Source organism: Dermochelys coriacea, chromosome 6, assembly GCF_009764565.3.
Source record: "Dermochelys coriacea isolate rDerCor1 chromosome 6, rDerCor1.pri.v4, whole genome shotgun sequence".
In the NCBI taxonomy this organism is placed as follows: domain Eukaryota; kingdom Metazoa; phylum Chordata; order Testudines; family Dermochelyidae; genus Dermochelys; species Dermochelys coriacea.
In genome coordinates, this window is record NC_050073.1 from 518,384 (window position 1) to 540,415 (window position 22,032).

The 22,032-nt window shown below is 59.8% G+C and overlaps 2 protein-coding genes and 1 long non-coding RNA gene across 7 annotated transcripts in view; 1 reads left to right on the forward strand and 2 right to left on the reverse strand.

Annotated features, from left to right (window-relative positions):
* Positions 1-12,121, reverse strand: part of LOC119856738 (inactive serine/threonine-protein kinase TEX14-like) — a 24,501-nt gene extending 12,380 nt beyond the window's left edge. Inside the window, exons 1-15 of the mRNA XM_043516045.1 lie at positions 11,903-12,121; positions 11,115-11,470; positions 10,156-10,298; positions 9,949-10,063; positions 9,529-9,694; positions 9,005-9,156; positions 7,931-7,991; positions 7,507-7,637; positions 7,328-7,438; positions 6,972-7,095; positions 6,535-6,716; positions 6,320-6,459; positions 5,980-6,170; positions 5,664-5,903; positions 5,174-5,335 (exon numbers count right to left, since the gene is read on the reverse strand). Of these exons, the coding sequence (XP_043371980.1) occupies positions 5,174-5,335; positions 5,664-5,903; positions 5,980-6,170; positions 6,320-6,459; positions 6,535-6,716; positions 6,972-7,095; positions 7,328-7,438; positions 7,507-7,637; positions 7,931-7,991; positions 9,005-9,156; positions 9,529-9,694; positions 9,949-10,063; positions 10,156-10,298; positions 11,115-11,470; positions 11,903-12,121 (2,493 nt within the window). The remainder of the gene's footprint in view (positions 1-5,173; positions 5,336-5,663; positions 5,904-5,979; positions 6,171-6,319; positions 6,460-6,534; positions 6,717-6,971; positions 7,096-7,327; positions 7,439-7,506; positions 7,638-7,930; positions 7,992-9,004; positions 9,157-9,528; positions 9,695-9,948; positions 10,064-10,155; positions 10,299-11,114; positions 11,471-11,902) is intronic.
* LOC119857898 (CD276 antigen-like) lies at positions 11,720-21,828 on the forward strand. 5 transcript variants are annotated; one of them, XM_043517055.1, is made up of 7 exons: positions 11,801-12,867; positions 13,008-13,067; positions 13,140-13,481; positions 20,239-20,523; positions 20,624-20,709; positions 20,795-20,864; positions 20,921-21,186. In XM_043517055.1, exons 1-7 carry the CDS (start codon positions 12,864-12,866, stop codon positions 20,971-20,973), a joined length of 900 nt encoding a protein of 299 aa, XP_043372990.1. In that variant the 5' UTR covers positions 11,801-12,863; the 3' UTR covers positions 20,974-21,186. The 5 variants fall into 5 exon arrangements, with proteins under 5 accessions (XP_038263352.1, XP_038263353.1, XP_043372990.1 ...); XM_043517056.1 differs by lacking the exon at positions 20,921-21,186 and adding an exon at positions 21,193-21,825 and having other exon boundaries at positions 11,802-12,867; positions 20,795-20,815; XM_038407424.1 differs by lacking the exon at positions 20,921-21,186 and adding an exon at positions 21,193-21,828 and having other exon boundaries at positions 11,720-12,867; positions 20,624-20,815.
* LOC122460753 lies at positions 13,836-20,145 on the reverse strand. Its single transcript, XR_006282232.1, has 3 exons — positions 19,896-20,145; positions 17,547-17,550; positions 13,836-14,168 (listed from the first exon to the last, which is right to left on the reverse strand). It is a non-coding gene; the product is annotated as an uncharacterized LOC122460753 (long non-coding RNA).
* Positions 21,829-22,032: the final 204 nt, after the last annotated feature.

Sequence of the window (22,032 nt, forward strand, 5' to 3'; positions counted from 1 at the left end):
GAGCAAAAGGGTTAGAGAACAAACTAATCGGGTGCCCTCCTGGCCTGGGAAAGGGACAAAGCCCAGATGACAAGGGGCTGGAGAGACTTTCAGTTTGGGGCTGGCTGGGGACATGGAGTGAAGTGCAGACAGGGTTGTCTGGCTCACTGCCCCCCCCAAAATGGACCCAGCCAGCCAATCTGCCCAGGAGGGGTCCTGTTCTCTGCACCTACAAGCTCTGTGTTAGACCATGTTCCTGTCGTCTAATAAACCTTCTGTTTTACTGGCTGGCTGAGAGTCCCGTCTGACTGCGGAGTTGGGGGGCAGGACCCTCTGGCCCCCCCAGGACCCTGCCTGGGTGGACTCGCTGTGGAAAGCGCACGGAGGGGCAGAGGATGCTGAATGCTCCGAGGTCAGACCCAGGAAGGTGGAAGCTGTGTGAGCTGCGTGTCCTGCAGACAGGTTGCTCACAGAAAGGAGACTTCCCCAGAGTCCTGACGGGCTCATGGGGAGCAGTTCCAGAGCATCGCCCGGGGGCTCCGTGTCAACTGGTGGCAGAGGTGGGATGTACTGCACCCCATGGATTGCACTTCCTGCAGTAAGTGACTGGGGAGCAGTAAAACGAAGGGGGATTGACGAGGACCAGGCGTGCTGAAGGCTCAGAGAGGAGCAGTTTTGGGGGGGCGGTTAACCCCTGGGAGTGTGACCAGCGACAAGGACTGTGCAGTAATGGGGTCCCCCTGGGGACTGCGGTGAGCAGTCTCAGGGGCGGAGGAGTCTGCAGCTCGACCCTGGCAAAGAGGTGGTGACCTCGAGAAGGGCTGGCGCACTAGGGGTTCTCCCTGGAAACCGTGGGAGAACAGTGGGAGCTGAGACCCCAGCTGAGTGGGGAGAGACACAGGCAGGGCAGGGCATCTCTTGGGAGTGGCAAGGTGCTTGGTAAGGAAAGTCTGGATGAGCCTAGGCAGCCTTGTGAGCTGATGGCTTTGTCTAGTCAGCAGGGTGGGAAGGCGAGGAGAGTGGAAGGTGAGTATCCCTGGACCTTACCTGTTAGCTGGGTGGAGAAGTGGGACAGGGAAGGAAACGTGCCTGTGTCTGTCGGGGGTATTGACTTGCCTGTGGAGGGAGCTACCCCGGTCTCCAAGCAGTTGTCTGTGAACAGCCCTGTGTGCTGGGACCAGGGGAATGAGATCCCGAGCTGTGTGTCTGGGAAAGGAGAAAGTGTCTCTGGCTCTTTGTCTGTGGAGCAGACAGAAGGGGCCTTTCAGCCTGTGGTGGCTGAGAATAGTGCAGTTGTCTCAGAATCGGTTCTGGATTCAGCTAAAGCCAAGGAAGGGAATGGTCCTAAGTTTGTGTCTGCTCGGGAGAATGGCCCTGTCACTAGGTCGCATCCACTTAGCGTCTATGTAAAATCCCAGACACCAGACAATTCTGGTGCTTGTATTTTGCCTGTTGCTAGTGTGGTGTTGGGACTGGGTGTAGCAACTCTGTCTAATCAGGGTGAGATCCTAGCCAGGGCACAAGGAGAGCAAAAAGGTGATTTGATCCTGTTACCTACTGAGGGTGTGGAAACCTGTAGCAAGAAGGAAAAAATTCTTGAACTTGTGTATGGCAAAGGGAAGGAGAAGGCTTCTAACCTTTTATCTAGCAAGTCTGTGAGTTTGCCTGAAAGGGGATTGTGTAGGAATCCACCTGATGGGCCAGAGGCGATTCTGGATGTAAGTGAGACCCAGAGAGTCCGTTGTTGCTCAGGAAAGTGTTCCTCTAGGGCAAGCCCTAGGTGAAGAAGGTAAGGGCAGAATTTCTGTGAAGGGTGAATTGTTGCAAAGAAAAGCCCCTAGGGAAAGGAATCCTCATGGAGTCTTTGCAAGCAGTTTACTGCCACTGAAGGGTGTGAAAGTGATTTAATCAAGGAAGTTTCAGTTCCTAACAGCCAGAACTTTTCTGTTGTGAATGAAGCCACTGACTTTCCTGTTGAAGGATCCAGTGTGGATGGCTTTGAGAAGGTCTCAGATGAAGTGAAAGCTGTTAAGAAAGTTACAGTCCTATAACCAAGTGGCTGTGTTTGGCCAGCTTTTTGGGAGACAAGGTTGTTGAGAAAGGGATGTCTCCATGCTGGTTCTCTAAGTGAACAGTATGTGGCCCAGGTCAAGATGGGGCTCTTAGCCCGAATTGCAGCCCTCCAGACTGGAGCGCTGGGAGAAGACCCGATCCCAGTTTGACCCCCGGGGGTTTAGGGGTGGCAAAAGGGCACGGGCCGCATAAACCTTCCCACATGCAGCATACAAGTGCTATCGACCACCCCTGACCTAAGGGAGGGCGTGAAACTGGAAGGGCCTGGTATAACTCCCACCAAGGAATGGGAGAGATGCTGGGGCATCCATGGGAACGTTGGTGGCTTCGAACTTCCCCAGGTCACCGGCTAAAGTGACCCCACTCAGGTTGGTCTCGAAAGGGGGAGAGATGTGACGAAGCAGGACTGTTCTTAATGTTTCCTCTGAATAGTGTGGGAGTGCCTCAGTTTCCCCTAGGCAGTTCTTAAGTATCTAGGTGGTGGGATAAGGGTGTATGATTGTTGCAGAGCCCTAGAGGGCAGGTGTGTGCAGGGGTCTGGATACAGAGAATGGCCAACGCCCTGTTTCCTGGCAACTGATGGCCTGGCCCTTCCCCCCTGCCAGGTGAGAGCTGAAGGGTTGAAGAACAAAGGAATCCGGTTACCTCCTGGCCCGGGAAAGGGACAAAGCCCAGAGGAGGAAGGGCTGGAGGGGGAGTCAGTTTGGGGCTGGCTGGGGACGAGGAGTGAAGTGCAGACGTGGTTGTCTGGCTCACTGCCCCCCCACCCCCAAATGGACCCAGCTGAGGGGTCCTATTCTCTGCACCTACAAGCTCTGGTTTAGACCATGTTCCTGTCATCTAATAAACCTTCTGTTTTACTGGCTGCCTGAGAGTCACATCTCCTGCTTCCCCAGGATCCCACCTGGGCGGACTGGCTGTGGGAAGCACACGGTGGGGCAGAGGATGCTGGATGCTCCGAGGTCAGACCCAGGAAGGGGGAAGCCGGGTGAGCTGAGTGTCCCGCAGACAGGCTGCTCCCAGAGAGGAGACTTCCCCAGAGTCTGGCCTGGCTTCGTAGGGAGCAGCTCCAGAGCATCGCCCGGGGACTCCGTGACAGAAGGCTCCGAGGTCAGATCCAGGAAGGTGGAAGGTGTGACCCCATGACACTCCCCTTCCTTGGGCATCACTTCCCGCTCTGCAGCCATATCTGCCAGTGGGGGCTGAAGTGGGGCCTCACAGGGTAGCCTGATTCTAGGGTCTGGGGAGTTGATAAGTCGTTAAACCCCAATCATCAGATTCATCATCAGAGATGCTCTCCCCTTCATGTCTCTGTTCCGTCACAGCCAGACCATCCTCGTTCTGTGGAACAGCCTGGTTCATACTAGCAGAGTTAGTGGTCATCTTTCTTTCAGGGAAACGTACCAACTGCCCAATAGTGAGTACGTGATTCCTGTCAAGAGTTCTGAAATCTCTCCTTCCTTCTTCTCTGGAGCTGATGTATGGGAATCCCAGGTAGTTTCAGAACAACCTGAGAGGGTTCTGATTTCCAGCTGTCTCCTGGCTTGTTCTTCCACTTTACTCCTGAGTTCCTTATCAAAACCCAGTCACCTGGGAGTAGTTCTCGCTCTCTTATGCACCGGTCACATCAGGTCTTATTCTGAGTTGCGGTCTTCACTGCTGTATCCATAGCCAGTCAATAGGCGTTCCTCCTGTTGTTGGTTTAATTTCTTTACACGTTGAAGGCATCAGAGCCCCCTCCATCTGGAGTCACTCCCAAACAGTGTCCACAGGTAGTCTTGCTTCCCTCTCAAACGTCGGACAATGAGGGGAGAATCCAGGAGCATCCTTCCTGGCACACTTATAAGTGTGTCTAGTTGTGAAACGTGTTGGCTCCATTTCTGCTTTTTTATTGGGCTGAGAGGGCCGAGCATGCTCAAAAGCACCCTAGTGAAATGTTCTGCCTGGGGGGCCCCTTGGGGTGATATGGTGAGGGCTGGGATTTCTTTTCCCCAATTAGTTGTAGTAATTCCTTGATAAATTTAGTTGCAAAGACACACCCCAGATCAAAGTGAATTCTGGAAGGCCAACAGAAGTGCGCAAAGTGTTTGTCCAATACTATCTTGGCTACAGTGGGAGCGTGCTGATCTTTCACAGGGAATGCTTGTGCTTACTGAGTGAAATGATCCGTTACCACTAATACGCTAGTGTTCCCTTCGTTGTCAGGGTCTAGGAACACGAAATCCAGGGGTCACTTGTTTTGGATGTTAACGAACTGGGCACATAGTTTGGGTAACATCTTCCAAGCTCAACAGCTGGCACAATTCTTACCACTGTACCTCTAAAACCCTCGCTAATCTCTGCCAATAGAACCTTCTATTTACCCTCCCAAGTGTCTGGTCTACCCCAAAGTGCCCTCCTCCATCATGCAAGGACTTCAGCACCAGGTGATGATAATGGTGATGAAGTGAGTCACTCGTCTCTCGATAGAACAGGCCTCCTTTCCCCCACAGAGCCCAGCCACAGGGACCCCCTTGCCCAGATACCTGCAGCCCCTTCCCCCCAGAGCTCAGGTGCTGGGCCCCCTGGCCCAAACACCCACATCTCACACCCACAGGTCCCCCAGCCCAGGTACCCTCCCCGCCCAAGTCCAGCCACAGGGCCCCCCCTTGCCCAGACATCAACCCCCAGAGCCCAGGGATCCAGAGGGAGAAACAGCCTGATGCTTTGTCCCAGGCTTGCACAGAGTTTCTTGTGCGCCACCCTCTTCTCCCAAGGCATGCTGAGAACTGCAGCTGCCAGGAACCCTTTAGCTCCCTCCCCGTTCCCCCAGCAGTGTCTTCTATGTGCGAGCGGAGCTCTGCTGGGTCCGGTAGCCCTGAGTGGTGGCTAGCAGCCCTGCAGCCCATTTCTGTGTATTCCCCCAGGAGTAGGAGATGCAGACGGAGACGGGGTGAGATGCCAGGGGTGCAGACGAGGGAGCTGCAGACACAGATTGGGTGAGAGGCCGGGGTGCAGGCCGGGGAGATGCAGACACAGACTGGGTGAGAGGCCGGGGTGCAGGCCGGGGAGATGCAGACACAGACGGGTTAGGTGCCAGGAGAGGTGGGGTGAGTAGGGCAGGGGGCACAGACCCACATACCGCGGTGCTGGAGCCTGGGCTGCCTCTCTCCCAGCCCCTTGTCTCCTCCTGGCTGCTGCTGTCCACCTCCAAGCTGCTGTCTGAGGCTTCTCTGGCCTGGCACACCTGGGGGCTGGACTGCCCCTTGCCCTGCAGCCCGGGCACTGGGCTACCCCTGCCTGGCTGGGGGGAAGCAGGGGGCATTGCTGAGAAAGGGGCTGGGGTGCTGGAGTGAACCCCGCCCCATCTCTTTACCTTGTTCCTTGGACTTTACCCCCTCATTCCCCCACTCTGCCCCTGGTGCTTGTGCCCATCCCTTCCGCCCTGCACTTGCCAACCCCTGGTAGCTGGGTGCTGGAGCCCACCCTGTGACTTCCACCCAGCCATTCTCACCCCCCACCCCTGGACCCTATCCGCACCCCATTCATCCTGTCCTCCTGATACCTGCCCCACCCCTTTGTGATCCCAATGGCACCTGGTGCTGTCCCAGGTTCCTACCCCACCCCCTTACCTCAGCCCATCGGCCTGCATTGCCATCAGCTGCTGCCCGCTCTGGGCTGCCATCCCCTACCTCTGGGGAGCAGAGGGGTGGGGGCGAGGGCCTGGAGACAGTACACCCTGTCCACCCCATCCGCACCCTATGGCTCTCACCTGCAGGGAGGCACTCCAGGGGGGTCCAGGCCTCTCCTGCCCATGTGCACAGCCTCCTGGGAGACAGGGACAGTGGGCCGACCGGCCGCCCCGTGGCCTCCTGGGAAGGGGACGGACAGGTCTGTTAGATCCTGGCAGGAAGAGCAGGGTGGGGGATCCCCCCAGGGCCCTGTTACCTGCAGGGCCTTGCGCAGGATGTAGCGAATGTCAGGCAGGGAGCCATAGCGTTCCCGCTCCCGGAAGGCCAGTCCAGCCCTCACCACCTCATAGCAGGGAGGGGGCACACAGGCAGCAGGGGCCAGAGCCCGCCCTGCCTGCACCCACTGCTGCACAGCCACACCCTCTGCCCCATACCAGGGCACGGCACCTGGAACATAAGAGCAGCTGGGTTAGCTCTGTGCTGGGGGGCTGGCCCCACGCCCCTGCCCATCACCCCCCAGGGTGCCTGGAACACAGAGCGGCTGGGTTAGATTGATGGCGAGGGTCCAGCTCCACTCCGCCTCACCAGGCGCTGACCTGTGAAGATCTCCTGGGTGACGGCACAGAAGCTATACAAGTCGGAGGTCGTGGAGGCTGGGCGGTCACGGATCACCTCCGGGGGCAGCCAGTTATAGAGCTCGGGGGGTGGTGCGGGGTCCCGAGGCCCAGTCTCGGCCCTGAAAATCAAGGGAGAGAGGCATCAGGGTGGGGTTCTCCGAGGGTCCCCCAGGCCTCATCCTGACAGGACTCACCGTGGCCGCATGTACTCCAGGCTGCTGAGTTTGGCCAGGCCGGGGCGCACCAGCTGGATTGCGTGGGAGGTGAGAGCACGATGCACATACCCCTGCCCATGCAGGAACAACAGCGCCTCACACAGCTGCAGCAGCAGGCGCAAGGCAGCCAGGCAGGAGGGGGGTGCAGGGGGGCAGGGTGCCTGCAGTGGGAGACACAGCATGAGTGGGGAGCCCCTTGTCTCCCCATGTTCCCATCCCACCTCCTTGCACAAACAGCCTGTCGCATTGGCACCAGGCTGGCTCCCCTCCTAATGTGGACAACATCTCACCTTGCCCCAGGCCAGCTCCCCTTCTGGCTCAGGGCCCAGTAGACAGAGGCCCTCACCCTGGCCCCAGGCCAGCTCCCCTTCTGGCTCAGTAGACAGAGCCCCTCACCCTGGCCCCAGCCGGCTCACCTCTTGGTGCAGGGCCCAGTAGAGGGAGCCCATCTCCACCCTCTCGAACACCAGACGCACCTCGCACAAGTCCAGGGAAGGGCTCACAGCCAGGAGTAGCAGCAGCTGGGGGTGGTGCAGACAGCTACAAGGGAGAGGGTGGCTTATTGGGGTGTAGCCCAGTGCAGGGCTCCCCATAGGGAAAAGGGGGGTTGTACCAGCCATACAGCCGCTCCTGCTAACAGGAGGGGCTCCCCATGGGGACAGGACAGCAATGGCTAATGGGGGGGTCCACAGGGCAGCAGGATTCGGAGGGGAAGGGCCCCCCGGGGCTGGGATGCCTGGGGCAGAGGGATTCGGGGGGGGGGGGATGCTACCTGCAGTGCTGTTGCTCTGCCACCAGCAAGTCCGTGGGGCCGTGGGGCCTGCTGCCAGGGGGCTCTGGTTTCAGCCATCGCACAGTGACGAACTGTCCCTTCCACAGGCAGCTGGTGGTAGAAAGGTGGGGTCAGCATCAGGGATCACTCTCCCACACACCTCATTCCCCCACTCTTACTTGCTCATGAGTGTGTAGGGCCCATTCTCATAGCTCAGGTCCGGCTCGGCCTGTGCCCGCAGCAGCTCATCTGGGTCTGCGATGGGGGTGACAGAGGCGAAACTGGGGCGCAGGGGGCCACTGGGGCACAGCTGTGTGAGGGGTACACAAGGGTGATCAGATGGGACTACCCCCCATGGAGATCAGGTTACCCCCCCATCTGGCCATACTAACCACGCCCTAAACCTTTGTGCATCACACTGCCCCCACACCAGCCATTCAAGGACCCCTGGGAACACCCCACCACCTGGTCCCTTCAGGGACCCCTGCTTACCTGGGAATGCCTCCTCCCCTCTGGCCATTCAGGGACCCCTGCTACCAGGGAATGCTCCCTCACCGATCCAAACTGACACCCCTGTTTACCTGAAGCCACCCCCCTGCTTACCTGGCCAAATCCCACCACAGGTCCCCTGCCGCTCCAATCTGTCCCAGAGCTGTCCAGAGACCTGTGGGGCAGGCTGAAAGTTAAACTTTTAACCACTAACCCGCTGCCCTGCCCTGCCCTGCCCTCCCCTCCCCACCCCATTTTGGCACTTTACTGTGGCGGAGAGAGGAGGGGAATGTCTCTAAATAGCAGGGACTGGAGTCACATGGGGTCTCAGAGACAGACACTACATGTTATAACCAGCCCCACCCCTGTGCTGCCCTCTTGAGGCTGGTTTCAGAGTGGTAGCCAAGTTAGTCTCTATCAGCAAAAACAATGAGTCGTTCTTGTGGCACCTTAGAGACTAACACATTTATTTGGGCATAAGCTTTCGTGAGCTAAAACCCACTTCATCAGATGCATGGAGTGGAACATACAGTAGGGAGGTATAAATGCACAGCATATGAAAAGATAGGAGTTGCCTTATCAAGTGGGGGTTCAGTACTAACAAGCCAATTAAATTAAGGTGGAAGTGGGCTGGTCTCAACAGTTGACAAGAAGGGTGGAAATCACTTTTGTGGTGCTAATGGGGCCCATGTAATCAAGGTGGCCCATTTCAAACAGTTAACAAGAAGATGTGGGTATCAGCAGGGGGAAATTAGTTTTCGAAGTGATCCATCCACTCTTGAGGCTGTTTCATGCCACTAAATAAAAATAGGTTTCCTGCTGCCCGAGAATGCAATGCATCCCCGTGACATGATCAGACAGGACTGTGGCCTGTGAGATTGTGGGTCCCATCATCCAATGCTCCATCTCAATGGGAGTGGACAGGGGGTGGCTCTGTGCTATAGTTCCCTGTATGCGATACACCGTCTTTAGCCCAGCAACCAAGATGCTCCCTATCCACTCATGTCAAGATAGAGCATCACATGCTGGACATATAGTCTCATCAGAGCCGTGCATGCTGGGGATGGTAACCTCATGCGTTACCTCCCATCCACTCACATCGAGATGGCTGCTGGGATCAAGATGGAGCAATGCATGCTGGGAGCTGCTGCACGGTGGGAACCCCAGCTTTGTGGGGAGGGGTCTTACCAGAAGAAGGCAGAGAGCAGCGAGGACAAGGAGGAACGCAGGCTGCGTGGCGAGTCCTCTACCCTGCTGGAAAGCGTCTGCGTGGCTCCCTGCTCCCTGTGCAGAGTCAGCCCCACCATTCGGGCACGGCACTGCTGAATGAATGCCAGCACCTGGGAGAGGGGGCGACAGGGAGACGATTCAGGCTAAGCTCTTTATCCCATACAGAGGTCTCCAGTGCTTAATTTGTACCACAGCTTGCCAGGGCTGAGCCCCGGCGCCTCCGGGCCTGGCCGTTCAGAGCCCCGGCGCCTCCGGGCCTGGCCGTTCAGAGCCCCGGCGCCTCCGGGCCTGGCCGTTCAGAGCCCCGGAGCCTCCGGGCCTGGCCGTTCAGAGCCCCGGAGCCTCCGGGCCTGGCCGTTCAGAGCCCCGGAGCCTCTGGGCTTCCTGCATCAGTTGTGAATATACAAAAATTGCTTGAGCCCAGGTACCTCTTTCATTACAAATTAAGCACTGGAGACCCCCCACCTCGATCGCACAGGTACCTCGGCATTCTGGTCACTCCCAGCTTGTTCAGCCCAGTCCTGGGGGGTCCTGCCCTGCTGATCATGGAGTCTCAGGTCACCTCCCGCCTCCAGGACTTGGGCGAAGAGGGGCCGCTGGCAGGAGAAGGCGGCTGCGTGGACGGGAGTGCTGCCATCATAACACCGGCTGGGGAAGGAAGTGCACGGGACAGGTGTTAGGATGAGAATGGGAGGCACAGCCAAGACAACAGGGCAACAAGGGAAGATTTTCTCATAATGCACTGTTTCCAGTCTGGCTTGGGAGAATGGGATCCAGAGCCTTTCCAGGGTGCCAGCTCCGATCTGGCCCCAGGCAGGGGGCTGTTTGGCTCAGGGGGAGGGGAATGGGATATGGGAACTTTCCTCCCTCAGGTCACTGGCTCCACCATGAGGGCCACTCACTGGTTGGGATCTGCTCTGAACCGGAGGAAGAGCCGGGCGACCATGGTGTGTCCCAGCAGTGCGGCAACGAAGAGGCCTGTCTGTCCTGCTGTGTTTTGGCCATCCACATCCACCCCTAAGGAGGCAAGCACAAAGATTACCCACACAGCATTGCACTCTGGACCCATGGTCTCTCGGGGCCAGGGTGGATTCACTGAGGGGCTTTACCTCTCTTCAGCAGCTTCTTGGTCTTCCTGAGCCTGCCCTCAGTCACGTGCTGGTGTAACTGCCCCGCCAGGGAGCCCGGCTCGGCGACAGAGCCCAGGCTGGTGGGGCAGCATGGCGGAAGCACAGGGGGCTTCGGCATTGCTCTAGAAAGAGGGAGAGGCAGAAGGGAGGCTACCAGAGCTGGCTGTACTGAAGGGAGGAGGGGCGTCACCCGCCAGTGCCGCATATTCACACACCCCAGGGTTCCCCTTGGGGTATGCTGGGGATTGGTGCTCTCAATGGGCGACTTTCCGCCTGCGCTCCTGCCCTCTCTCCCCCACTGAAGGGTGGTTGGCCACGTCTGAACACACTAAGCTCTTGCCCACTCTTGGCATGACCCCCTCACACACCACGCTTCCCCCTCCGCCCTGGGCAGGGTCCCAGTGCTCTCAACCCATTAATCCCTGCCCCGGGGGTCGCTCTGGGTGGCCATATCGGAGCAAACCAAACTCTCCTTCACCCTTGGCTTGACCACAGTGCCCCCAGCCGACCTGTGGGCTAAAGGGCCTCCCCACGGCAGGCGGGGACGGAGTTACCCAGCTAACTCCCGGGATGGAGGGTGGGGGCATCACGGTTGTCCACTCGCCCCCTTTCACGTCAGGCGGCCATATTGGTGCGACCCCAACGCCCGCCCCCCTGCGGCATGGCCACCGCCCCCCTGCCCCATGCTGGTTTTCCCTACCCCGGGCGGGGGCGGGAGAGTATCACTTCACATGCCCCATGCCCGCCCTCCTGAGGGAGGACTCTCGCCCCGCCGTGGGCTGGGCGGCCATTTTGGAACGATGCTGTGGGGTGGGCGGCCATACTGGGGCCCACTGAAGTCTCGCCCCCCTTGGCGTGACTGTGCCCCTCCCCCCGAGGGCAGCCCCTCCCTTCCCCCACAGGGTGTGAAAGGTCGCCCCCCCGGGGCCAGGCAGCACCTGGAGGGGCGCTGAAGGAGGACCCCAAGAAATGAACGGGGGAGCAGCAGCGAGGCCCGAGCCGCTGCCACTGCGCATGCGCGGGGGAAGGGGCGGTGCCTGTGGCCGGCGCAAGTCGCCGGCCCCCCTGCGCTGTGATTGGCTGAGAGAGCCGCGGGGGGCGGGGCCCAACGGCTGTCCCGGCGCGAGGAGCGGGGAAAAGGCGCCGAGAGGCGGCAGGGGCCGCGCTCGCGCTCGCGCTGCAGCCGTTGGCGCCTCCCCCCGCCCTGGACAGGGATGTGGGGCAGGACCCCCGGGGGCGGGTCATTGCCGGGCCGGGCCGGGCCGGGCCGGGCCGCGGGCCGCCCCCCGCCGGCCTTGTGAGCGGCAGAGGGACTGTAACCGCCTGGCCACGGGGGCTCAGGCCTGGCAGAGCGTTGGGGTCCGGCCCTGGGCAGAGGGGTTGGGTGCGGGGGGGTGAGGGGTTGGAGGGGGGGCGGGGCTGGGCAGAGGGGTTGGGTGCGGGGGGGTGAGGGGTTGGAGGGGGGGCGGGGCTGGGGCAGAGGGGTTGGGTGAGGGGTTGGAGTGGGGGGGGCGGGGCTGGGGTGGGGGGTGAGGGCTCTGGGGTGTTGCGGGGCTGGGGCAGAGGGTTGGAGGGGGGTCCGGCCCTGGGCAGAGGGTTGGGGTGCGGGGGGGTGAGCAGTGGGGCAGGGCTGGGGATGAGGGGCTACTCGCGCTAGCCCTGTGACACGCAGGGGCATGGCACAACCCTGGTATCCTCTAGTGGGCCAAGCCGTGCACACCCTCACTGCCGGCACACGCCTGCCTGGCCCCGAGGCCTGGGCTAGCCCCTGCTGCCAGGGCTGTGCTGTGCAGCCAGACCCCCCTGCGTCGTGGGCTTCAGGGAGGGCCAGCCCTGGCTGCCCAGACGGCAGCCTGGCGGCACTAGCTTGGCAGGGCGGAGTCACACCCGAGAGAAGCAGGCGGGGGGGCAGCCAGCGTGCCCAGAGCCTGTGACCCCCGCTCATCTCGCTAACCTGCTCCCCGCCAGATTAGTGGGGCTTGGCAGTGGGTTCACTCCTGGAGCGGCTCATGTCACAGCTGCCAGGGCCCGAGGGGCTTTATCCAGGCTGGGAGCGCCGGGCTGGCTGGGAAAGGAGCCATAGGGGAGAGCCGGACATCTGTCAGGCACAGAGGCGTTGGCCTGGGTGGGTGCCACCCGCAGGGGCTCACATGCCACCGAGCGGGGGATAGAGCAAGATGGCAATGTACAGGGATCGGGTGTTGAAATCCAGGCTCCCCCAGCTAGTCTTAACCCTGGCCACGGGGCCAGCACTGGCATGAGCGAGGGTTAACAGACTTGCTGCTGCCAAGCACTCGAGAGCAGAGAGGACTTGGCACCAGGCCCAGAGAGCAGGGGCGTGCCAGCCACGCCCGCACGTGATGGGGCCAACTCAAGCCAGCTCCCAGAGCCCCCTGCGCAGCTCTCCCTCACTCCCCCACAGCTCGCTATCAGCAGCGGGGCTGGGTGAGGATGCGGCAGCTGGGCAGAGCCAAAGGGACCGAACGCAGCAGCTGTCCACGGGAAAATGAAAGTGGCTGTTCAGCCCGGGGGATGAAGGCTGAAGAGAGGAAACTGGGCTGCCAGGGCCGCTTTCACTTTTCTTTCGCCTCAGCCCGGCTAAGAACAGGATTGGCGACAGCACAGAGGTTTGGGGTGCGGCCGCAGGGACGTGGCCCCAGTGCTGATGAGAGAGCACCGGCTGCCCCATGAGTGAGTTGGGGGTGGGACACGGGGCCTTTCCCTTCTAGGGGGTGCCAGCTCGGATCCAGCTGCAGGGCAGGGAGCTGGGGGACAGGGTGGGAATGGGGCTGGTACAGGGTTATGCTCACCCCTCTCCTCTCCCTCCACAGGCTCTACTGTTGCTCTCCTACTCCTCACCCAGCTTAGCTCCCTGCGGGGGCTGGGGTCAGGTACGTACAGCTTGCCCAGCCATGGGGACCCCCGGACGCAGCCCCCCCCGCTCATCCCCTTTTTCATTGCAGACAAGCTGCCTGTGGAGCTGCCTGCTACCTCGGAGGCTGTGCTGGGGGGCACGGCGCAGTTGAACTGCACCTACCCGCCCATGGCGGACCTGATCTTATACTGGACCCGACTGGGGCCGGACAGCGAGAGGAATGTCTACATCTACTACCGAGGGGAACACCTGGCCTCGCATGACGACCTGGCCTATCGGGGCCGTGCCACTGTCCCAGCTGGGCAGCCCGAGCGTGGGAACGGGGCCCTCTGGCTACACAACGTGACTCTGGCTGATGAGGGCAGGTACCGGTGCCGGGTAAAGAGCAACCGCGGCATGGGCGTAAGGGAGACGAAGCTTCAGCTCACAGGTAAATGGGACACGGGGCCTTTTCCCTCCACAGGTGGGGAATGGCATATGGGGTCTGTCCCCTCTCAGGGGTGCCGGCTCTAATCTGGCCCCATGTCGGGGGACAGGCTGGCTCACAGGAGTGGAAATAGAGCACAGAGCCTTTTCCGTCTAGGGGGCGCTGGCTCTTATCCAGCCCTGCAACTGGGCAGCATCTGTCTTCAATACAGTGCACATACGAACGGCCAATGGTCCATCTAGCCCCATGTCCTCTGTGACAGTGGTCACTGCCAGGCACTTCAGAGACGTGAACAGAACAGGCAATTATCGTGGGTCCATCCCCTGTCCTCCGCTCCCGTCCCGGCTTCCAGCACTCAGAGGCTAGGCACACTCAGAACAGGGGGCTGTGTCCCTGCCCAGCCTGGCTAATAGCCAGTGATGGATCCCTCCTCCAGGAACTAAGCTAGTTCTTTGTTGAACCCCATTATAGTTTTGGCCCTCACAACATCCCCTGGCACAGAGTTCCCCAGGCTGTCCGGGCGTTGGGTGAAGAAATACTTCCTTGTGTTTCTTTTAAACCTGCTGCCGATTTATGTCATTGGGTGATCCAGAGCTCTTGTGTTACGAGGAATAAATAAAACTAACTTTCTCCACACCAGCCATGATTTTATAGCCCTCTATCTCTTTTCGAAGCTGGACAGCCCCAGTCCTACTATGTGACGCAGCAGGGAGGGGGGAGTGTTGACCTGGGAATGTGGCAGGGGAGTTTCACTCCCTGTGGATGGGATACTTGAGAGCCTGTAACCCGACCCGGGAGGGGGAGGTAACATCTCTGCCCTTGGAATATGGACAAAAGGCTGCAGGAGGGAGCCTGCTGGGAGGGTTTTAGTTTCAGTTTGGTGCTGGGTGGTGGAATGCAGGGAACCCCAGAGCTGGGGTGTAAGCTCCCTGCTCCCCCAGAAGGACTTGATTGAGGGGTCCTGGTTGTACCCCCCAGCTCGGTTTTAGACTGTGTTCCTGTTGTCCAATAAACTTTCCGTTTTACTGGCTGACTGAGAGTCACAGTGAATCTCAGGAAGAGGGGTGCAGGCCCCAGACTCCCCCACACTCCGTGACAACTGGTGTCAGCGGTGGAATCTACTGCACCCCATGAACGGCGCTTCCTGCAGTAAGTGACTGGGGAACAGTAAAACGAAGGGGGATTGACGTGGAACAGGCGTGCTGAAGATTCAGAGAGAGATGGTTTCAGGGGATGGTGAACCCCTGGGAGTGTGTGACCAGAGAGAAGGACTTTTGCAGTAACAGGGTCCTCCGGGGGATTGCAGCGAGCGGTCCCAGGGGCGGAGGAGTCTGCAGCTCGACGCTGGCAAGGAGGTGGTGACCTCAAAAAGGACTGGCACCCTCGGGGTTCTTCCTGGAAACTGCGGAAAGCTGCACAGGCCTACGAGTGGCCAGCAGAGAGATGTATGCTAAATGCCTTAAGAGCGACCTGGTGGAGCTGTGCAGGCAGAGGGGGCTGCGCATTGGGAGGTCCACCAAGGAACAGCTGATTGCCCAGTTGGAGGAGAGGGATCGCTTGGACGACCCGATCCCTGTCCCTGAGGGAAGCTGTCTAGTGGATGCAGCGTGGGCCCTGGGGCCTGACCGGGCTGGGAGGTGTCAGAGTGCTGCTGAGGACATCCCGAGACCCTTCCTACCTATGCCTGGGGGAGGGGTTGGGGAATGCCCAGCAAATACCGAGGGCACCCTGACCCCGGCAGCCAGCAGGGGATCCTCCCGGCGGAGCTCCCCATCCCTGGAGTGGAGGCGGCTGGAATGGGAGAGGGAGATGAAAATGAAAAGCAGCGTCAGCATGAGCGGGAAGAGAAGGAGAAACAGCATGAGCTGGAGCTGGCCAGGCTGAGGAGCAGTGGGGTCCCGGCTGCAGTGAGTGAGAGGGGACCCAAGACTGCAAGGAGCTTTGACAAGTGCTTCCTGGCCCAGCGTAAGGAGTGGGAGGACATAGATTGCCTGCGAGATGCACAGGGTTGACCCTGCAGACAGGCTCGAGTTTCTCACCCACTTACTGGACCCCAGAGCTGTGGAGGTGTACAGCCGAATGACAGGAGTGGAGGCAGGGGACTACGAACTGTTCAAAAAGGCCCTGCTCCGTGAGTTTGGGCTGACTCCCAAGATGTACCGGAAAAGGTTCCGGAGTCAGCGTAAAACGCCTGAGGTCACATACCTACAACTGGTCAACCAAATGCAGGGATATGCCCGCAAGTGGACAGCTGGGGCCCAAGCTAAAGAGGACCTGCTTGACCTAATTGTACTGGAGCAACTGTATGAACAGTGCCCCTCCGACCGGAGGCTATGGTTGGTGGACAAAAAGCTAGAGAACCCACAGCATGCAGGGCAGCTGGCCAACGAGTTTGTGAACAGTCGGTCCGGGGGTAGCAGGGAGGAGTCCCAAAAGAACAGGCCCCCCACGATGCAGAGAGAGTGTCACCATGGGACCTCCCGGGGGGAAATATAGAGAACCCCCTCCCAAGGGGAACGCCTGGCGTCAGGACCCTCTAACCCGCTAGAGAGGACCAATGTGACCTGAGCTGCTATCGCTGTGGCCAGAGAGGCCACGTACAGACCCAGTGCCCCAGGCTCAGGGACAGACTGAGCAGACCCAACCTACCCAGGGTTAACTGGGTAGGGACCCAGCCGGACGAGGGGCAGACGACCCAGGAAAGAGGGGCTGCCAGCTTACCACCTGCTCAGGAGGGAAGAGTACCCCAGGCCAGCTCCGCCAGAGGGCTGGTGGCTCTGGACTAGGGGTTCTCAGTTTACAGGGTGGGCGCGGGGCTGTCCCTCCGGAGAGAGGGCCTTGTTCCCCTGGAGGTGGATGGGAGGAAGGTCAATGGATACTGGGAAACAGGCACGGATGTGATGCTGGCCCAGCCCGAGGTGGTGGCCCCAGATCGGGTGGTGCCCAACACCTACCTGACCCTGATGAGGTGGGTGGGACCCCATTCAAGGTGCCTGTGGCAAGGGTACACCTGAAATGGGGCCCCAAGGACGTGGGGGTGCACCACCATTTTTGCCCAAGGGTTTTGATGGGGAGGGACCTAGAGGACTGGCCAAGCAACCCTCAGAACGCCCTGGTGGTGACCCGTAGCCAGAGCCGGCAAGGGCACTGCGCCCCTAGGGGAGGGTACCACACCGGAGGCGCAGAACCCTACCCTGGTGGGGAGGGAGCGCCGAGGGGCACGGCTCAGAGAGGCTATGGCCTCAGACCCAGCCAATGAGAGGGAACCGGGCCCCATCCCCTCCCCAGCCGCTGAGTTCCAGAAAGATCCCTCCTGGCGGAAGCTCAGGGACGTGGCCAACCTCAGTGCGGGACGGACCATGGGGAGAGGTTGCCAGGAGAGGTTCCTGTGGGAGAAGGGGTTCCTGTACCGAGAATGGGCTCCCCCAGGGGAAGTGGAGTCCTGTGGGGTCAGGAGGCAGCTGGTGGTCCCCCAGAAGCATCACCGCAAGCTCCTGTACCTGGCCCATGACATCCCCCTCTCGGGGCACCAGGAAATCCGGCGCACCCGGCAGAGGCTGCTACAGAACTTTTACTGGCCTGGGGTCTTTACCGCTCTCCGGCAGTATTGCCGATCCTGTGACCCCTGTCAGAGGGTGGGGAAGGCCGGGACAAGGGGAAAGCGGCTTTGAGACCTTTGCCCATCATAGAGGAACCTTTCCAGAAGGTGGCCATGGACATAGTGGGGCCTCTCAGCAAGACGACCCGGTCGGGGAAGAAATACATTCTGGTGGTGGATTTCGCTACCCCGAGGCAGAGCCCTGAGCTTCCATTGAAGCAGACACCGTGGCAGATGCGCTGCTGACCATTTTCAGCCGAGTGGGGTTCCCCAAGGAAGTCTTGACAGACCAAGGGGCCAACTTCATGTCGGCCCTGCTCCGGTGCTGGTGGGAGAAATGTGGGGTCCGGCACAACTGGGCCTCAGCGTATCACCCCCAGTCCAATGGGCTGGTGGAGAGGTTCAATGGGACGCTAAAGATGATGCTGAAAACCTTTATGAACCAGCACCCGCAGGATTGGGACAAGTACTTACCTCACCTGCTGTTCACATACAAGGAGGTACCCCAGGAGCCTACCGGATTTTCGCCTTTCGAACTGTTATATGGCAGGAGGGTGAGGGGCCCCCTGGACCTGACGAGAGACGAATGGGAGGGGAAGGCCACTCCCGATGGAGAGTCAGTGGTGGAGTATGTCCTGATCTTCTGAGAGAGACTTGCTGAACTCATGGGCCTGGCCAGGGAGAATCTGGCCAGAGCCCAGAAGAAGCAGAAGGTCTGGTATGACCGCACGGTGCGGGCCCGTGCCTACGCCACCGGGGATCCGGTGATGGTTCTCATCCCCGTGAGAAAGAACAAACTACAGGCTGCCTGGTAGGGCCCGTGCAAGGTTGTCAAGCAGTGAAATGAGGTAAACTATGTGGTGGAGCTGTCGAACCGGGCCCACCACCGCCGGGTGTATCATGTGAATATGATGAAGCCATATTATGCCAGGGGGAATGTGGTGTTGGCCGTGTGCGGACATTGGGAGGAGCTGGGAGATGGCCCTTTAGTAGATCTATTCCCTGAGACCAGAGCTGGTTCACCCCTGGAAACAATTCCCCTCTCAGATCAGCTCACCCCTGCCCAGCAAGCTGAGATCGGGGGGTGCTGCATCCGTACTGACAGCTGTTTTCCAACCAGCCTGGACACCCTAATCTGACTGTCAACCGGGTGCAGACAGGATCGCACCCGCCGATAAGATGCTCCCCCTTCCAAGTCACAGGGAAAACTGCTCAGGACCTGGAAAGAGAGGTCAGGGACATGCTGGCTTTGGGGGTGATCCAGCCATCACCAGCCCTTGGGCCTCAAAAAGGACGGGTCGATCCGGTTCTGTGTGGACTATCGGAAGCTCAATGCCATCAGTGTATCTGATGCCTACCCCATGCCCAGGCCTGACAAGCTCCTCCCAATTTGTCTAGGAGCTCAATACCTCACCACCATGGACCTTACAAAGGGCTACTGGCAAATGCTGCTGGATGCAGATGCCCGGCTGAAATCGGCCTTTATCACCCCTCTGGGGCTCTACGAGTTCCTGACCCTGCCTTTCGGCCTCAAGGGAGAGCCGGCCACCTTCCAGCGCCTGGTGGATCAGCTACTGAGGGGGATGGAGAGTTTTACCGTGGCGTATATTGATGACATCTGTGTCTTTAGCCAGACCTGGGAGGACCATGTGTCCCAGGTTAGACAAGTGCTGGACCAACTCCAGGAGGCTGGGCTGACCGTAAAAGCGGAGAAGTGCAAGGTGGGGATGGCTGAAGTATCTGACCTGGGCCATTGGGTGGGGAGCGGCCGCCTAAAGCCGGAACCAGCTAAGGTGGAGGTGATCAGAGACTGGCCTGCTCCCCACACCAAAAAGCAGGTCCAAGCCTTTATTGGGGTGGCGGGATACTATCGAAGGTTTGTGCCCCTCTTTAGTGCCATAGCCCCCCACATCACCGAGCTATGCAAGAAGGGGAAGCCAGACAAGGTGGTCTGGACCGAGCAGTGCCAGGAGGCTTTCCGGGCGCTGAAGGAGGCTCTGGTCAGTGGCCCAGTTCTGGCAAACCCAGACTTTGACAAGCCCTTTATGGCGTTCACCGATGCCTCAGACATGGGACTAGGGGCGGTGTTAATGCAGGAGGATGAAAAGGGGGAGAGACACCCCATCGTGTACCTGAGTAAGAAGTTGCTACCCCGGGAGCAACACTACGCGGCCATCGAGAAGGAGTGCCTGGCCATGGGGTGGGCCCTCAAGAAACTAGAGCCAGATCTCTTCGGGCGACACTTCACTGTACACGGACCACTCTCCCCGACCTGGCTGCACCCGATGAAAGGAGCCAACGCCTAACTCCTGAGGTGGAGCCTGCTCCTGCAGGACTATGGCATGGACATGATCCATGTGAAGGGAAGTGACAACATGATAGCGGATGCGTTGTCCCGGAGAGGGGTCCCTGAACTTCCCCAGGTCACGGGTCAGAGTGGGGAGGGGGGAGTGTTGACCTGGGAATGTGGCAGGGGAGTTTCGCTCCCTGGGGATGGGAGACCTGAGCCAGGAGCGGGAGGGGGAAGTAACACCTCTGCCCTGGGAATGTGGACAAAAGGCTACAGGGGAGAGCCTGCTGGGGGGGTTCTGGTTTGTTTGGTGCTGGGTGGTGGAACGCAGAGAACCCCAGGGCCGGGGTCTAAGCTCCCTGCTCCCCCAGAAGGACTTGACTGAGGGATCCTGGTTGTACCCCCAAGCTCTGTATTAGACTGTGTTCCTATTGTCCAATAAACCTTCCCTTTTACTGGCTGGCTGAGAGTCACGGTGAATCCCAGGAAGAGGGGTGCAGGGCCTGGACTCCCCCACACTCTGTGACACTAATCTCTCCTCATACAACAGCTGTTCCATGCCCCTAATCATTGTTGTTGCCCTTTTCTATACCTTTTCTAATTCCAGTGTATCTGTTTTGAGTTGGGGTGCCCAGAACTGCACCCAGTGTTCAAGACGTGGGCGTACCATGGATTTATATAGAGGCAATATGATATTTTCGGTCTTATTATCTCTCCGTTTCCTAATGGTTCCTAACATTGTTTGCTTTTTTGATGGCAGCTGCACATTGAGTGGACGTTTTCAGAGAACTCTCCACAATGACACCAAGATCCCTCTTGAGTGGTAACAGCTCATTTAGACCCCATCCTTTTCCCGTGGCTCTTTCCCACAGGTCCCTATCGTCTATCCTGGCTCCAGCCCAAGCCCTGCTCCCCCTCCCTGCAGAATGTGACACTGACATGCCTCGCAGAGGGCGGCTACCCCCTCGCCACCGTCACCATCCACGACAGCACTGGCAGGGACTATGGGGCCAGGACACTGGCTGCCAAGGACCCCCAGGGGCTGTATAGGGCCGCCCACACAGCTGACGTGCCCTGCTCCTCCACCGCCAGCTACACCTGCATCGTCAACACCACCTTCCACCAGCAGAACCGCACCAGGACGCTTGTCCTGGAAGGTGAGGACCCAGGAATCTGCGGGGGCAGGAGGGGCTTGAGGCAGCCTCGCCTGCTAGGCCGGACCCTGCCACTGACTTGGCCATGGTTCTGTCTCCCCAGAGCCGCAGCTGGCGTGGAAGGGCTGTTCCGGCTTTGGTATTGGCATTGGCTTGGCGGCGGTAGTGCTGGTGAGCGGAGCACTCTGGGTAAGCATCCGCCCTACTCCTGACGCACTCCTGCAGCACCTTGGGGTCCTCACGCACCCGCTGGCCTTGTCTTTCCTTCCTACAGGCTCGGCAGCAGAGGAGGAAGGTGAGATGGGGGAGGGGTACTGAGATGGGGCCATATTCCATTCCCCCTGCCCCATGGCCAGATGGGAGCTGGCGCCCCCCGGAGGGGAACGGCCCTGGGTTCCATCCCCTGAGCCAGCCTGTCCCCCCTGGGGCCGGATGGGAGCTGGCAACTCCTGAGGGGAACGGCCCCGTGTCCCATGCCCCGTCCCCTGAGCCAGCCTGTCCCCCCTGGGGCCGGATGGGAGCTGGCACCTCCTACAGGGGACAGACCCTGTGTCCCATGCCCCCTCCCTGCCCTGAGGCCAGGTGGGAGCTGGTGCCCCTGGAGAATGGCCCCAGCTGTCTCGCTCAGCAGGGGAAGGCAGGTCCATGACAGGCTCTGTGTTGCTCTAACAGGGGCAGAAGCACCAGGAACCCCACCCCCCGTGAGAGACAGACCAGCCTAGGAAGAGGCCCTGTTGGAGGGCACCGTTCCCACCTGCACAAGGAGGGGGGGACACACCAGACACCCTCCAGGAGCCACCCCCACTTAGCAAACATCTCGCACCAGTCAGGTCATTGAGCTTTGCCCCACACCAAGCCCTGGTATGACCAAGTGGAACTGTTCTTAATGTTTCCTCTGAATACTGTAGGGGTGCCTCAGTTTCCCCTAGGCATTTCGTAAGTCTCTAGGGGATGGGATAAGGGGGTGTCATTGTTGCAGAGCAAAGGGCGAGGGTACGTAAATGGCGACACTCTGGCTCCTGGCCACTGACGGCCTGGCCCTTCCCCCTGCCAGGTGAGAGCTAAAGGGTGGGAGGACAGAGGAATCCGGTGCCCTCCTGGCCTGGGAAAGGGACCAAGCCCCGAGGAAGAGGGGCTAGAGGGACAGTCAGTTTGGGGCTGGCTGGGGATGAGGAGTGAAGTGCAGACGGGGTTGTCTGGCTCACTGCCCCCCCAAAATGGACCCGGCTGAGGGGTCCTGTTCTCTGCCCCTACAAGCTCTGTGTTAGACCATGTTCCTGTCGTCTAATAAACCTTCTGTTTTACTGGCTGACTGAGAGTCACGTCTGACGGTGGAGTTGGGGGGCAGGACCCCCCGGCCGCGGGAAGCGCAGGGCGGGGCAGAGGATGCTGAATGCTGTGAGGTCAGAGCAGGAAGGGGGAAGTTGGGTGTCCTCCAGACAGGCTGCTCCCAGAGTCCTGCCCAGCTCCGTAGGGAGCAGCTGCTGCCCATTGCCCGGGGCCGCCGGGACA

Bases quoted from the DNA above. Each gene is read 5' to 3' on its own strand.
- LOC119857898 (XM_043517054.1), top strand. The intron at 20,524-20,623 runs GTGAGGACCCAG...CTGTCTCCCCAG, and splicing joins CAGGACGCTTGTCCTGGAAG to AGCCGCAGCTGGCGTGGAAG. The intron at 20,816-21,192 runs GTGAGATGGGGG...TTGCTCTAACAG, and splicing joins CTCGGCAGCAGAGGAGGAAG to GGGCAGAAGCACCAGGAACC.